This window comes from Heptranchias perlo, chromosome 11, assembly GCF_035084215.1.
Source record: "Heptranchias perlo isolate sHepPer1 chromosome 11, sHepPer1.hap1, whole genome shotgun sequence".
NCBI classification, from domain to species: domain Eukaryota; kingdom Metazoa; phylum Chordata; class Chondrichthyes; order Hexanchiformes; family Hexanchidae; genus Heptranchias; species Heptranchias perlo.
Window position 1 is genome coordinate 27,638,744 of NC_090335.1, and position 16,984 is coordinate 27,655,727.

The 16,984-nt window shown below is 44.6% G+C and overlaps 1 protein-coding gene across 1 annotated transcript in view; it reads right to left on the reverse strand.

Annotated features, from left to right (window-relative positions):
* Positions 1 to 16,984, reverse strand: part of ltn1 (listerin E3 ubiquitin protein ligase 1) — a 122,375-nt gene that overhangs the window by 84,832 nt on the left and 20,559 nt on the right. The window contains exons 4-6 of the mRNA XM_067992747.1: positions 12,309 to 12,539; positions 2,293 to 2,345; positions 583 to 763 (exon numbers count right to left, since the gene is read on the reverse strand). Of these exons, the coding sequence (XP_067848848.1) occupies positions 583 to 763; positions 2,293 to 2,345; positions 12,309 to 12,539 (465 nt within the window). The remainder of the gene's footprint in view (positions 1 to 582; positions 764 to 2,292; positions 2,346 to 12,308; positions 12,540 to 16,984) is intronic.

Here is a 16,984-nt window from a genome sequence, read left to right on the forward strand (position 1 = left end):
CAAGATGAAGGAAAACTTTTGGCAAGATGAAGGAAAACTTTTGGCAAGATGAAGTCTATGCAAAACAAAGTGATTTTTTTTTAGATAAAAGCATTTGTTGATGGAAATAAGAAGTACACACTCTCCCTAGGTCTCTAGTACTGTCATCGTGCTTCCTGTTCCAGCCAAGAGGCCAAAACAGTCTGTGATTTGGACTTTGAGCACTGTCAGCTGCAGATCTGTGGGCAGGAATGGTCCTGCCATTTTTCCTCTACCCACGTACCCTGAAGTGGTCGAATAATACACATCCAACACCTGGCATAACTCATCTAAATGGCGGCAAGTTCAAAGCTAAGCATGCTGGTTAGAAGCCCATTGTCCAACTACTGTAGCTTCCCAGTGTCCTTCAACCTTTAATGGAATCCTTGAAACAAGTAGTGTGAATATCGGTCGTAGTATATAATAAAAATTTGGAAAACTTTTCAATTTCAGAACTTTCACACAGCTGAGGAGCTCACAGTTTCTCATGTAATAGATGAATAATTAATTTACTGCAGTGACCAATGATATTTTGCTATATTTCAGAGAATGGTCAAGTCAAACCTGTGGATTTTTATGTTTGCTGTATTTCCAGAACTTGGACTGCGATAGAAGTTCCATCAGTCTGCCCTTCAGAACCATGCTCTCATTTTCAGGGAGAAGGTCAAGTAGCTTCTTCAGAGCCAATAGTGAACTGGTAACAACCCTCAAGTATTTGCCTTCCCTTTCTTCCTCTGGAACACTTCTAAGATTGAACAGCAATTTAGAGTTGTAAATGTATGTTAATCACTGGGGGTATTAAAAGTAATTAACTATGTTAAACTAGATAATGATGACAACACTGTACTTTTCAAAACAAATACTGCTATTACAGTAGCATATTTATAATGCAGAATTCAGAAGAGTGGTCTTCTATGTTACTCTTGGCCTCATCTTCCACCCTTTATAGCCACCAGTGTAATAAGCCACATCATTTGCAAATATCAAGTGGCTCATTTTCCTAAGTAAGCATGATGATACATTTGTATAATTTCAACAAACATCTGATTTGATAGCTTAACTTTCCACCAGCAGCAGCAAGTAAATACTCAATAAAATCAAAAATGTGGTTACTGCAGCAAACGTGTCTAAAGTGCAATTGCATCTCAAAGTCTAAGGCGGAGGGCAGGGGAGCGGAAATAAGCTGTTTGTCAGCCCACAGGATAAAATGTCATGGTCTCAATTAAACAGTTTTTTTTAAAATATAAAATGCAAGTCAGAAAAACATTTTTGGGAAAAGGTTCCAATTTTAGAAACCAGTTTATTCTGATTAGCAGTGTATGGGTTACTATGAAAAATCCATTACAAGAATTGTTTTTATAGTATATGAACCTCCCCAGAAAGACAATAAACAGGTTTGTTTTTTTTTAAATCAACTGCATTCACTTTGTAGCAATTCTAAAAATAGACTGAAAATTGAAAAACAAAAAAAAAAGCTAGGAGTGTATTTCCACCAGAGGCAAGGCGTAGGAAATGTTATGGTTTTCTTTAATTTAACTTAGTAACAGAGATGTGTAAACCCATCCTTACCACACCTCATCAGTACTAGAATAGTAAAATAGTAATGTCACAATTGAAAAGATTGTTGCATGGATGTGGCACCACACAATGACACTCCAACAGGCTGTGCCACAGAAAAGTCACACATGCAGTCACACCCCTGTATTACAATGGCAGATGAAACATCAGGGGGAGACATGAGACGGTAGGTATACAATTTATTCTCATGTATCCTAACAACAGTTCTACAGTCACATTGACAGAGGCCTGGGAGTACCTAACTGCCTATTCTCTTTTCTGGAAAATGGTATGCTTAATGAGGAGAGGCACAGGGGAGGGGGAAGGGGAAGGAACTACAAGATGGGGAGGTTAAAAATAAATTCAGCAAACAGCTTACCAGCATACAGTACAAGTGATACATGCACTTTTTTAAAAACTTTACAAAAATCATGTCAATGGATTGTGAACATCTGCAGATTTGGTGCACTGTAGCACCAGCGACTGAGTTCAGAAAATTCTGTTTATATTCTGTTTCTACGTAATTTATATTATATTATAAATGTAGCAGTTGCTTTAGCATGAACACTGGAATTATGCTCAAGATGTGTTTCTAAATCAGAATAACAGAATTTATTGCATTTGGGAGTCTGTTTATATAAGAATACACCTTTAATCCTATGACTGCCAAATTCCATAACAATTATTGAAAAATTGTCTCCAAGTCAAATAACCTACTGTGGGTCACTGAGGGTCTCTGGAGTCTCCTTCATGATGTTATCATACAGAATCTATGAAACAGAAAAATTACAGCTGTAATTACAAAATACATCCTGCATCAAAAGAAACCAGACTACAATTTGACAGTGATATCAACACTGGATTTGTTGCAGGAATACAAGTAGTTTTAGAAACTAAGCTGAAGAACTGCATTTCTATTTTACTTTCCTGCAAATCAATTTGAATAGGTGACCAAAAGAAAGTGTTTGTTCAATTACACGTGTAAAATGCACGTACATTTTAAAAACTATGTAAAAAAAAACTAGATGATTGGAATTTCTCACTCTCTTTTGCATTTTTATGCTGAAATATCTTGTCCTGATGGTACCATTGGCGGAACTAGCTTGGAGGAATTATATGGATAGACAGTTGAAATGAAAGCATCCAATTTAGTGATGATCTCTATTCATGTCAATTAATCTCTTTCATACTGCTGGGCTCAATAATTTGCATCTAGTAATTGCATAAGAATATATAGTTGTAAGAAAAACTGATTTAAAAGTGGTATCATTAAGTAGTTCAGTGGCATACGACACTGCTGTACAGAATAATAGGATATAAGTTCACTCTCGTGGTTCCTTACACGGCAAGCTCTGATCTCTGCCATGCACCAAATGGACTGGAGATATTTTCTCAAGAGGAGGGGGAAAAACAATTGGTTTAAATTATTAATCAAGTAACGAGTAGTCATAAGCCACCTGTGTAGAACACCTAACTGAACAGATCATAATTCTTAATTAAGGAACTGAACATGTGTTGCAGTGAGTGAAGAGGGGATAAAAATTAACTCAACAGCAAAGGCATCTAACAAGAGATGGGAGATCATGAGGAGAACTTTAAGAAGTATTGTCTACTAAAGTCTTCATAATGTTAATGTTATAAAGGGAGATATCTGTACACTTGTTAAGATCTTTTAGTTGTCCCTAGTAACTGTTTTATTCTTCTAAAAATAAACATTTGATGAACTCCTTACATGACAACGGCTAGGAAATAGTCACTTTTCTCATTCAAAGAAAGAAAGAATTTGCATTTATATAGCATATTTCATGCCTTCAGGATGTTCCAAAGCACTTCACGGACAATGAAGAATAGTACTACTTTAGAAGTGTGGTCACTGTTATAGAATCATAGAATGATTACAGCACAGAAGGAAGCCATTCGCCCCATCAAGCCCATGTTGGCTCTCTGCAAGAGCAATCCAGCTAGTCCCACTCCCCAGCCCTTTCCCCGTAGCCCTAAAAATTTCTTCCCTTCAAGTACTTGTCCAATTCCCTTTTGAAAGCCACGAGTGAATCTGCCTCCACCACCCCCTCAGGCAGTGCATTCCAGATCATAACCACTCGCTGCGTAAAAAAGTTTTACTCATGTCGTCTTTGGTTCTTTTGCCAATCACCTTAAATCTGTGTCCCCGGTTCTCGACCTTTCCACCAATGGAAACAGTTTCTCTCTATCTACTCTGTCTAGACCCCTCATAATTTTGAGCACCTCTATCAAATCTCCTCTCAACCTTCTCTACTCTAAGGAGAACAATCCCAGCTTCTCCAGTCTATCCATGTAACTAAAGTCCCTCATCCCTGGAACCATTCTAGTAAATCTTTTCTGTATCCTCTCTAAGGCCTTCACATCCTTCCTATAGTGCGGTGCCCAGAATTGGACACAATACTCCACTTGTGGCCGAACCAGTGTTTTATAAAGGTTCATCATAACCTCCTTGCTTTTGTACTCGATGCCTCTATTTGTAAAGCCCAGGATTCCGTATGCTTTTTTAACTGCTTTTCAACCCGCTCTGCCACCTTCAAGGACCTGTGCACATACACCCCCCAGGTCTCTCTGTTCCTGCACCCCCTTTAGAATTATATCCTTTAGCTTATATTGCCTCTTCTCGCTCTTCCTACCAAAATGTATCACTTCGCACTTCTCTGCATTAAATTTCATCTGCCACGTGTCCGCCCGTTTCACCAGTCTGTCTGTCCTCTCACTATCGTCCTCACTGTTCACCACGTTTCCAAGTTTTGTGTCATCTACAGGTAATGTAGGCAAACATGGCAGCCAATTTGTGCACGGCCACGTCTCGGATCATCTGGGAGTTTTTTGGTGGGAGTTGGTTGAGGGATAAATATTGGCCAGGACACCGGGTGAACTCCTCTGCTCTTCTTCGAATAGTGCCATGGCTTAAGCAGGGAAAATCACCCATGGGATCTTTTACATCCACCTGAGAGGGCAGGGTGCCTCAATTTTACGTTCTATCCAAAAGGCGGCACCTCCATCAGTGCAGCATTCCCTCAGCCTAAATTATGTACTCAAGTCTCTGGAGTGGGTCTTCAACTCATGATCTTTTGACTTAGATCATGCTACCACTGAGCCAAGACCAACACCTGTGGATTGCAAGGCTCTCAAAAATAACATTCTAGGACTATCGTTCGTAATTCCTGGCATTAGAAGACAAATTCACATTCAAAACACAACATCTAATGTATTGCTTCTCTGAACAAAATATACGCTGATTGTGGGTCCTTCACTACTAATACAATGACACCACCACCACAATTTACAAAGCTATCAAAAACAGCATTCTACTGTTCTGGATTCCTGTCATTAGGATGCAAATTCACATTCAAAACACAATATCATCTAGCGTATTGCTACAATACTAGACATTCAATTAAGTCCACCTTAATTTTTTGCTGTGTGCTGGAAATTCAATTAATGCAACAATTAATTTTCATCCATGTGTCCTTGTTCCTTTTAAAGACCATCACAAGGGGTGCACCCCCCCAACCCCTTGATGCTTAGTTTACTGTCTAAAAGATGTATATAAACTGCATTGTTTTCGAGTATCTTCATACAGTTTCCTTTCTTGCCAGTATTTTTCTTCATGCTGGTTTCTAATCCTCATTATATAATAGCTGGTGACCTCTTTAGTGGGTAATTTTGTCCTCATGTCTAACTACAGATTTTTTTAAAAACAGAGTTAAATGATTTTCTGCCTTTACTAGAAATTCCATTATGCATTTTGCATTTTTCCCATACAGTTTTCTCTCTGTCAGGCATTTGTATTCATGTTAGTAATTATAGAGCCTGATTACAAGTGTAAAGTGATTGGCAAAACAAAGCGATTAATCAAACATCTTTAAAGACACAAATGAATAATTTATATCATCTTACCTACAAGTGTTCTTTTTAAGACTGTTAACGTTTTGCCCAATTTTATTTCTAGCATTTCTTTCCTGTAAAATATCCTTATTCACTCCCAATCAAAATGATGAGTACCAGTTTTCAGGATCAAAGCAGGCAACACCATTCTAGCACCATTAATGGATTCTTGTGACTGTTACAATTCAACTTTCAACTCTTGGGGCTCGATTTTAGCAGGGCTGCGGGTTCTCGGCGGGTGGTCTATCGGGCGCGTGGAAAACGCGGCCGATGAATGGAGTGCGTCCCCCGCGCGATCACAGGATAATTGAGGTCATCAAGCTGTGGTTATGGGTTCTCCGCTTCTCAGCTGCGCGCCGGCGGCCTGCGCATGCGCAGTGACGTCTGAGCGATGGTGGAGCTCTATTTAAAGGGGCAGTCCACCAATGCCCCTCCAGCTGCAAACAAGAAGTAGCGCACCATTGAGCACCCCAGGGGTAAGGCTGCCCCACGATTCTCTGACCACGCACTCCAGCTGCTGCTGGACGGGGTAAGGAGGAGGAGGGAGACGTTGTTCCCCAGCGACGGAAGGAAGTGCCCTGGCTCCGCCACCAGGAAGGCATGGGCGGAGGTGGCCGCGGAGTTAGCAGCAGGGGCAACACCACCAGAACATGGATCCAGTGTCGGAAGAGATTCAATGACCTCACTAGGTCCGGCAAAATGAGTACACTAACGCACTCTCCCACACTCCGTCTTCCACATCACCTCAAACACCTCACAACCCCTTCTGCACTGCCACCGCAGCACTCCCGCATCAATCCTCACAGCCACTCAACTATCATCCTCACCGAGCCTGCACGTACCCACCGTCCCTGTCCCCACTCGAACACTACCACACACCCCAATCCCCATACAATGGGATGGGCATGTGGCACACGCATCCTCCCATCCATCTGCCACACGCTCAACCCACCCACACCAATGCTTGAAGCGTCTCACAAAGCAATCATCACTCAATCACGCATCTGTGTTTTGCCTTGACAGGAGAAGAGATGCAAGAACGCCCGGGAAAGGGCACGCACCGGAGGGGGCCCGCCACACCAGGTGGTTCTGACGGACGCAGAGGTGGATGCGTTGGAGATCAACCACACGCTACATTGCCTGTCTGTGGCGGATGGCGAGGCTGGGGCTGCAGAAACGTCCGGTAAGGAAAAGCTGACACTCAGCACTCATGATCGCGAATGATCTTAGTATCACCTGGCATCTGCCGCACCGCAACATTTGTCCACATGCCTGATATTGCCCTCTGTTCTCTTGCAGGGCCGTCTGCGAGCGCCGTGTCTGTGGAGGGCGATTCCTCAGAGGACATGCCGGTCTCTGATGGTCCATCGTCACATATGAGCCAAGCATCCACCAGCGCAGATACACACACCTCGGTGGGTCCCCCTCCTCAATTAGTTGGGATTGCACATGGTGAGTCACCGCGCACATGTGAGCATGAGCAGACCCTGGTGGCAGGGGCAGCCGCGGAGGGTCCGCGTCGGTGGGAGCACTCTTCTCCAGGCTCTGCTCAGCCGGACCCAGATGCTGAACCCAGGGGGCCACCAGTCAAAAGGAGAGTCGTCGAGGGGCACCAGCACATTGCCGAGGTACTGGAAGAGGTGCCACGCGCACTCTCCACAATCGCGCAGGTGATGGAGGAGTCCAACTCCTGCATGAGGGCAATGGTGGCGCAAGTACAGGAGGGTATCGGCGACATAGTGTCGCGGGTAGGTGCGGGAACGTCTGCGGTGGAGGACAGGCTAGCCTCCCTCGAGCGTCACACACAGCTCAACATTGAGTCCATGCAGGCCCTAACAACGGCTGTTCGGATTCAGGGTGAGCAACATTCTGCCGCCATAAACAGGCTGGCAGATACATTAGAGGTGGCCTTGCAAGGTCTCACACAGGTCATCCAAACTGCCGTCCAGCAGGGTGGAAGGAGTGATGTGGGCCTAGGCCATGAGAGGGAAGATGGTGAACGGGGACATGGAAGTGGGGACGCTATTCAAGGTGCCCCCACGTCTCACCCGTTGCCCCCCTCTCAACCAGTACCCGCAATGGTGCCTCCTCTCCAGGTGGCCGAGTCTGCCCCTGCACAGGTGCAGGAGGAGCAGTCTGTGGAGGTGCCCTCACGGGCACCGAAACCCAGGGGGCGTCGGCCCAAAGCATCTACCCGGTCAGGGCACGAACAAGAGCAACCTGCCACTACCTCTGCTGGAGCCACAGGGGTAGCACCACGTAGGGGTTCCCGCAAACGTAAGGCAAAGGTGTTATGAACACAAAGGGAATGCACCAGGGTGTATGACAATTTGTTATGTTTTTATTTATAGTCGTTGACTGCACATACACAATAAACACAATTGTTCTCACCACTACTGCCACCTCTTGTCCATTCTTCAGCAGCTTGTGCAATAGGTCCCTTCCGTGTGGCTCATCATGACGACGAACACCTGGTCCCACCCATTGGGCACACTACAGTGGGTGCAGGAGTAATGGCACCACACTTCTGTGGAGGGGGCTGGTATGGCCCCTCATCTGTGCACGTGATGAGATGTGAACGCCTCAGACAGTCTGATGTTAGGAGAACCCTTGACATAGGAGTGCCTCCCTGGCCTGACGAGCATCCAGGTGAGCCGGTGTTCGGCCCCTGGGTCCTTCCTCCTCCTCTCGCTCGTCCTCCTCCTCCTCATCGTCGTCCTCAATGTGGGTGGCGGGTGTGCATGGGGCCTCCTCCAGCGGCACCCCTCTCTGTTGTGCCATGTTGTGCAGGGCACAGCAGACAACTATAATTCGTCCCACTCTGAGTGGCACGTATTGGAGCGCTCCCCCAGAATGATCAAGACACCTGAAGCGCATCTTGAGCACCCCTATAGCCTGCTCAATTGCAGACCTGGTAGCAATGTGGCTGTCATTATGTCGACGCTGCAGCTCGGTGATGGGGTTCCTCAGAGGTGTCATAAGCCACGTGTGCAGGGGATATCCCTTGTCGCCGAGGAGCCAGCCGTTGCCGGTGTTGGGTGCGTGGAAGAGGGGCGGGACGGTGGACTCCCTGAGGATGAAGGCATCGTGGCAGCTGCCGGGGTATCTGGTGCACACGTGTAGGAATCTCTGGCGGTGGTCACAGATGAGCTGGGCATTCATGGAGTGATACCCCTTCCTGTTGATGAACAGCCCTGGCTCATATGGAGGTGCCCGTATTGCTATGTGGGTGCAGTCGATTACACCCTGCACCCGTGGGAAGCCAGCCACAGCATGGAATCCAACCGCCCTCTCCATGGCGAAGTTGATGTAGTGCGAGGCCCTGTGGAACAACCCATCGTTGACCTGCCTTATGCACTTGTGTGCAGACGACTGACAGACCCCGGTGGCACCCTGGAAGGATCCGGAGGCGAAGAAGTTGAGGGCAGTGGTGACTTTGACGGCGACGGGTAAGAAGATGCTGCTTGGTCCATCTGGGAGCAGCTCGTCATTAAGGAGGCTGCAGATGTCGGCGACTACCTGGCGAGTGACTCTGAACCTCCGTATGCACTGCTCCTCAGAGAGGTCCATGAAGCTGAGCCTCGGTCTGTAGACCCTGTGCGGAGGGTAGTGCCTCCTGCAACGCATCTCTCTCTGCGGTTGCCCTCCTTCCTGCTGTGCAGGTGGATGTGCCACAGCACCGTATTGTGGGGCTCCACGTCTCTGAGGCGGACAGCGTGGACTGCGAAGCTGCTGGGGCTGGTGATGCTGTTCGTCCTCCGAGGATGTCAAGGCGGCCCCCATCTGGCTGGTGTAGGTCTGAGGGGTTGTGCACGGTAGGTAAGTGTGTCCTCGCACCGGGGTTGCGGTTCCACGTCGGTGAATCTTCTTGCTTGGAGGAGGGTGGTGGAGGGCAAGCGTTGCTCTATGTTACGGAGTGTCCTCCTGCGTTGGTGAAGGGTCTCCCCCCCCCCACCTGTGGAATGCACCTTGCCAGCTGCCACAGGCTGCTGGCTGCAACACGTTCGTTTGGAGTGAGAGTGTTTTCCCCAGTATGGGAAACAGTCTCAGTTCAGGGTAAAATCCCACCCTTCCTAATAAAACAGCTCAATCAGGTCAGTTAATGACCTGAAATAGCTAAATAAATACTGTCAAGTGGCATCCCGCTGGCTTTAATTGCCTGCGGGATTCCCAGGCTGCGCGCGCATGCCGGCGCGTCCGTGGGAAACCCAGAAGTGGGCGGGATCGAGGCGGGCTCTGATCCCACTCCGGGATTCCCCGATTTTCGGCGCCCCCCCCGCCGAGAACGCACCCGATAGCGGGTGGTAAAATCGAGCCCTTGGTTTCTGACAGGAACTTCCCTGGACAGCTTCCACTGAGACTGGAATCTTATGTGCCTTCAGGCTAAAACATTGGGCTCAATTTTGAAATGGTGGCGGGATGGCAATGTGGGGGTGAAGGTGTGCGTGGCAAACCCGAATAAAAAAAACTTACCTTTTCCAAAGCGATTACGATGTAATTGATGGTGATTAAAGTTGTTTCCGGGACTTGCGCCCGGCAGCCAGCATGATTGACAGGCTGGCTGCCGACAGGAGCTGCAGAGCTGAGGTGGGGGGGGGGGGGGGGTCGGCGGGAGGAAGAGAAAGAGAGAGGGTTGTCATCTGGCACTGGAACAGAGACTGCAGGGCGTGAAGAATTGGGAGGGGGAGGGGGGGGCGGGGGGGAAGACACGTCGGAGAGGGAGACACCGGGGGCTGAGAGGGGGACTTCTGACATTGGAGCGGGGGGGGGGTGCAAGTGACATCAGTGGAAAGATAGATTTATTTTGTTTTTTAAACTTTGTGCAATGGTTTTTTATTTAATTTATTTTTGCCTGATCTGGCCCTTCACGCCTCGTTTCACCAGGTGTGAATTGGAAGTCGTGGGAAAGCCGCCCAGTAAGTTTAAAATCGATTTACCTATCTACTATGTCAGAAATAAGGTACCTTAAGTGCCTCAAAGAGATACATTTGGTTCTTTAACTATCATCCCACCGGCTTTAATTGCCAGCGGGACTTCTGCATTCAGAAAACACGTGTGCACACAGGCGCGTCTGTAGGAAATCCGGAAGTCGGCGGGTTGGGGCCGGCTTGCTCGCCTGCTCAGGATTTTTCCCAATTTTCGGAGCCCCCCTGCCCCCAATACACCCGCAATTTCATTTGAAAATCAAGGCCATTGTGTGGGATTGCTAAAGAGCCACTGTGTTCTAAAACCATAAAGGAGAACAATTTTCAGTGTATGAAATAAGGTGGTAATTTTAAAAAAAACTACTGTCCATTTATATTGTAAGGCACTGACTTGAGCCAGCAGGAATGGAATTTTAAAAATTTCAACTCAGCAGTAAACATGGTTATTACAATCTCTGCAGTTCCAGGACTTATTGTCTTATGTAGTCAAAAAATCAATATAGTCATCATCCTTTGAAGTATTGCTTCTCTGACTTTGACCTTTAGCGCATCTCTCCCTTCGCCCCACCATTGCTGGCCATGCCTTCAGCCGTCTCGGTCCCACACTCTGGAATTCCCTCCCTAAACCTCTCTGCCTCTCCATCTCCATCTCCATCTCCCTCTCCTCCTTGAAGGCCCTCCTAAAACCCACCACTTTGACCAAGCATTTGATCACCCCTCCTAACATCTCCTGCTTTGTCTCAGCATCCGTTTTTGTCTAATTACATCTCTGAAGCACCTTGGGAATGTTTTTCTACATTAAAGGCACTAAATAAATACAAGTTGTTGATAACTTATTATGAATCATTGTTTTTCTGTAACATCTAATTTTGCCACTAGATGGCACTGTAATCAGATTGTTTTTTACATCTATTTGTCGGACAATTAAAAGTTAACAAAGTGAAACTGAAAAAGGGTATAAAACATAAACTTAAACCCAATCTGTGTGTACACTGGGAATTAATCAGTAGATCTGAAAATATTGGAGATTTGCATTAAGGATGTCAGGTCAGTGCTGGGGAACAGAACACTTTCCTATTTTTGTAATGTGTGAACATCAACTGCTCTCAGGTAAGGTATAGCGCAGTTAGATGCAGGGTAAAGCTCCCTCTGCCACAATAATATGCCTTAAGCCTAACCTCATACGAATATCCTCTACTACATTAAAGTGATATTTTTCATTTTCCCCTTATAGTCTCTCAAAAGATTTCTAATTTAGGGTCAATTTGTGGCTCATACCCACAAGGACCTGGGTTGTCAATGCTCATACTTATTTCACACAAGATCTTTCCAGCCAGTAGAGCAAGGAGACTTTCATCCCATCAACGTGTGCTGGATTGAAACTCAGGTCCCAAAGGTTAAAAGCATTGTGCTAAATCACTGGGTAACCCAGTGCTGACACTCCCCCCAACCTCCAAAATCACTGGAAATATTCTGAATCAAATTTTGTGGTTAACTGACATTTTGGGAGTGGGTTAAAAGGACAAATGCTAAACGCTAGTTTAATTGTTGGGTCTGTTACCATACATTAATGACTTTGTTCATACAATATGAGGAGGCAAGTGAAAATGAGCAGCTAGTATAAACAAATCTAAGCAGTTGTTGAAGGGTAGTGTCTGATAATTGATGACATTTGATACAGCAAAATAAGAAAATCAATGACCTGTGGCAGAAAGTCTTCTAACTATACAGAAAAAGTATTACACAACAATATAACAGATACTGCTCATGATTCCTGCTAAAATATAGAAGCAATATAAAACTATGAACAACACAATTTTTTGTATAATTCCCAAAAGGTACACAAATAAAATCTAACAAGCAATATCAGTAAGGAAGTTTTTTTTTCATACTTACACTCATAGTTTCTTCTTTACAAAAAGCCACAGCTTCTGGCTGCTTATTTGGTGGAAAAGCAACTTGAAATGCTGCTTGTGCTGCTGAGGCTGCCGGGGTGTAGGTATCGCACTGAGCAATAAGCCAGTGTCCCATAATACTCTTCAAATAAGGTGCTAAGTTCCGCTTCACTTGAAGAATGAGAGGCTCTAATGCCTGCTGAACTGCTTCTCGAACTCGACGATCATGATCCTTGGGGGAATGGGGGGGTGGGGGGTGGGGGAGGGAATTACAACAAACAGAAATTGTCATTACCAAGTTTAAGTATTTCTCTGACATATTTGAGCAATAATGAATATGGGTTGGCAGTAAGCAATAAAGGATGAATGTCTTTTCTTCTGTGCCTTATGCATTATCCAATTACTAACATTACTACATTTGGACATTATAAAATGTTTCAACCTCACTTCACTAACCAACCTGAAAATGTAACAGATCTAAAAATGTTAATAGATGTGGTTTTATGTCATCTGAATGTCACAAAAGCATTTCCTCCCCTGCACCCCTCTCAATAGCACTACAAGTTTATCCAGTAAGTAACTGAACCATACAAACTAGGAAGATCTCAGGTACAATCTTTGGTTTGTGTGGAGTTAGCTATCACAACTGGGGCATTATAATTGGTTTCAGTGGTGCCGAGTTAGGTAGGGGACATCACCCAAGCTTTCCACTCCTGATCGCCACCAGGTACATCTGCTGCAAATATGCAGCATGAATGTCAGGATTAGGCTCAGCCATGATACCCCAGTGGTTGAATAGTCTATACGGTCAGTGTTCAAGCTCGTGCAAAGAATTTCCACTTTGATGAGGTGCTAAAGGTTGACGGGCACCAGCGGAACTGTATCACAGTAAGAAGTTGACACCTTCAGAAGAAAATGCAAAAACAACCAGAGGGACTTGCTGTCCTTTTAGGAAGCATCGAGTCTCTGAGCTGTGACCTGACAGGACAACCAAGATTGACAGCTTGCCATGAATAGAATCGCTGCTCTACCATTCTTTGACACATGTTGGTAGACCAATCCTTTGTACCAACACAAATCAGCAGACATTGTAATCAGAGGATCTTTCCATTAGAATTTACTCAAAGCATGTCTTTCTTTTAGAATGCACAGTAAATGTTGAAAATTTCAGCATTTGAAGTGAAATTATCTTTAGCAAACAGTGGTCCATTTCAAAAGGGCCTTATCTGTAACAGGTATGATTCTTATGGTAGAAGAATAGAAAGATCAAAGAAGTAGATACATTGATCCCAAAAATGGGAGTTCAGGCAGAAATGGCCATAAGAAGATAAATGGATTCTGGGTTTTATGTATGGGGCATTGAATGTAAAAGAAAGGAATTAATGTTGTAATGCAATTCATAGGCACCCCATTATGTGAAAGATATTACAGGTACAGTGAAGATTTTCAAGAGTGATACCAAGAATGTAAAGTTATAGTCATAAAGAAAGGCATAAAAATTTTGGGCTCTTTTCACTGGATCAGAGAAGGTTGAGGGGGGCAATTTATTAGAAGTTTTCACAGCTCTGAAGGATTTTGGGAGTGTAGATACTGGAAGATTGTTTCCATTGGTTAGTAAATCAGTAGCAAGAGGGTCTAAGCCCAATGTTACAAATTCACGACTCTACGCTAGATATTTTCTCCGGTTCAGCATTACCGGTCACTCCAGTTAGCGGACCTTGGATCCCCTACAATCTGGAGAGCACCTTTACTGCCCACTATCTAGTTAAATGATAAACATGACGTGGGGATCATAACAATAGACCCCTTGTTGTGTCCATTCGATACTATGATCTCACATACACTGGTACATGCATTCTCCTACCTTATCAGAAAGCAGACTGAAAAGCACTTAAGTGAGATGAGGCCAATCATGAACTGGTTCATTTTACAAGACATAGATGAATGAACATAACACAGTTTTCCAGCGAGATGCATCTACATAGCGGAGGCTCTGACCATCATTTTCCAATCCTCTCTGGCTACAGGTGTGTTGCCAGAGGATTAGAGGATTGCTAATGTTGTACCATTGTTTAAAAAGGGAGAAAGGGATAGAGCAAATTATTGGAAACAATTCTGAGGAACAGTATTAATCGTCATTTAGAAAGGCACAGATTAATCAAGGACAGTCAGCATGGATTTGTTAAGGAAAGGTCATGTCTGACTAACCTGATTGAATTTTTTGAGGAGGTAACAAGGAGGGTCGATGAGGGTAGTGCGTTTGATGTGGTCTAATGGATTTTAGCAAGGCTTTTGATCATGTCCCACATGGCAGACTGGCCAGAAAAGTAAAAGCCAAGGGATCCAAGGGAAAGTGGCAAGTTGGATTCAAAATTGGCTCAGTGGCAGGAAGCAAAGGGTAATGGTCCACAGGTGTTTTTGTGACTGGAAGACTGTTTCCAGTGGGGTTCCACAGGGCTCAGTACTAGGAACCTTGCTTTTTGTGGTATATATCAATGATTTAGACTTAAATGTAGGGGGCACGATTAAGAAGTTTGCAGATGATACAAGAATTGGCCGTGTGGTTGATAGTGAGGAGGAAAGCTGTAGAATGCAGGAAGATATCAATGGACTGGTCAGGTGGGCAGAAAAGTGACAAATAGAATTCAATCCGGAGAAGTATGAGATAATGTATTTGGAGAGGGCAAACAAGGCAAGGGAATACACAATAAATGGGAGGATACTGAGAAGTGTAGAGGAACAGAGGGACCTTGGAGTGCATGTCCACAGATCCCTGAAGGTAGCAGGACAGGTAGATAAGGTGGATAAGAAGGTATTCGGGATGCTTTCCTTTATTAGCCGAGGCATAGAATATAAGAGCAGGGAGGTTATGCTAGAACTATATAAAATACTAGTTAGGCCAGAGCTAGAGTACTGGGTACAATTCTGGTCACTACATTACAGGAAAAATGTGATTGCACTAGAGATGATACGGAGGAGATTTACGAGGATGTTGCCAGGACTAGAGAATTTTAGCTATGAGGAAAGATTGGATAGTCTAGGGTTGTTTTCTTTGGAACAGAGGAGGCTGAGGGGAGATTTAATTGAGGTGTATAAAATTATGAGGAACCTAGATAGGGTGGATAGGAAGGACCTATTTCCCTTAGCAGAGAGGTCAATAACCATGGGGCATAGATTTAAAGTAATTGGTAGAAGGATTAGAGGGGAGTTGAGAAGAAACATTTTCCACCCAGAGGGTGGTGGGGGACTGGAACTCACTGCCTGAAAGGGTGGTAGAGGCAGAAACCCTCATCACATTTAAAAAGTACTTGGACATGCACTTGACATGTCGTAACCTACAAGACTGCGGACCAAGAGCTGGAAAGTGGGATTAGGCTGGATAGCTCTTTATAGGCCGGCACAGACACGATGGGCTGAATGGGCTCCTTCTGTGCCATAAATTTCTATGATTCTATGATTTCATATCGCTCCTAATACTATGAAAAATAACAAGCCAAACAACTTTTCCTCCGTTATGGACTAAACTTAATTAGTGAACTTAATTTATTAACTTAATCCCTGAACTAAATGGACTAACTTTTTCTCTTACAGGCAGTCTCTCAGTTTCTCTTCAGTTAACCAGAGAACTAGATCTCTGATTGTTCCAGACTCAGACTGACCCCTCTCCTCCAGAACTCTGTGATGAGGATTGGTCCACTGAGCTGCCAATCAAAGTTCCCACCTTGCTGTGGGAACTCACGGCAACTACACTGTCTGTTGCACTAAGCCCCTCTGCCAGGCATAATGAGTGAAAGCCAATTTTAGCATTAGGGTGTGAACTGTTCTGGGATTTCCTTAACAACTTCCTATTATCTCAAAACTAATAGGGCATGTGAAAGTGCACAATTTCATTGTTTCATCTGGTATTCCACCTGGGTCCAAACCTAAATAACATTCTAAATGGCATGTATAATTCTGGAATTTAATCCTTCATAAAATGAACCCGACTCTAGATCAGCAATAAAAATTAAACCAAAATCCCTCCCAAGTGAATTGATAAAAGTCTCAAAATGTTACAGGTAACAAAAGGGCATAAATGCAGAATCATCATTAGAAGAAAGGGGAAGTGATTTTTTTTTCCACACAAAGGGTTATTAGAACACAAAATGCATTACCACAAACAGCTATTGAAGCATGGACTATACATCATTTAAGACGTTACTGAATTAAGTACTCGAAAACAAAATATAAAAGGCTACAGGGAAGTGGGATTAAAGTAATTTCTAGTTAATGAGACAGTACCTGCACAGGCATGATAGACCAAATGGCCGGCTTCTGTGCTGTAATTTATGACTGTATAGGTTTATAAAATCATATGATAAAAGGAGGTAGTGCCAGTGAAGTGGCAGGATACAGATTTGCATCCAAGGTTTTCCACACACTGTGTTCTCACTACCAGCACGTGTTGAGAAAGCGAATTCCCAGTTTGGATAGAGAATGTTTGAAGGATGGAAACACACTGACTGAATTATTCCAGGCTCCGTCATGCACCTCCTAGTAACTGGCTCAATAGCAGGACTGGCAGAGGCCTGACAGCAAGTTGCTTGTCCACCTTCTTGAAAAAACAATGGCCTGTGGTGTGACACTGCTAAATAAAGGGGAGGGGGAAATGATTTTGTTTTCTTTTTTAAAAGGGGC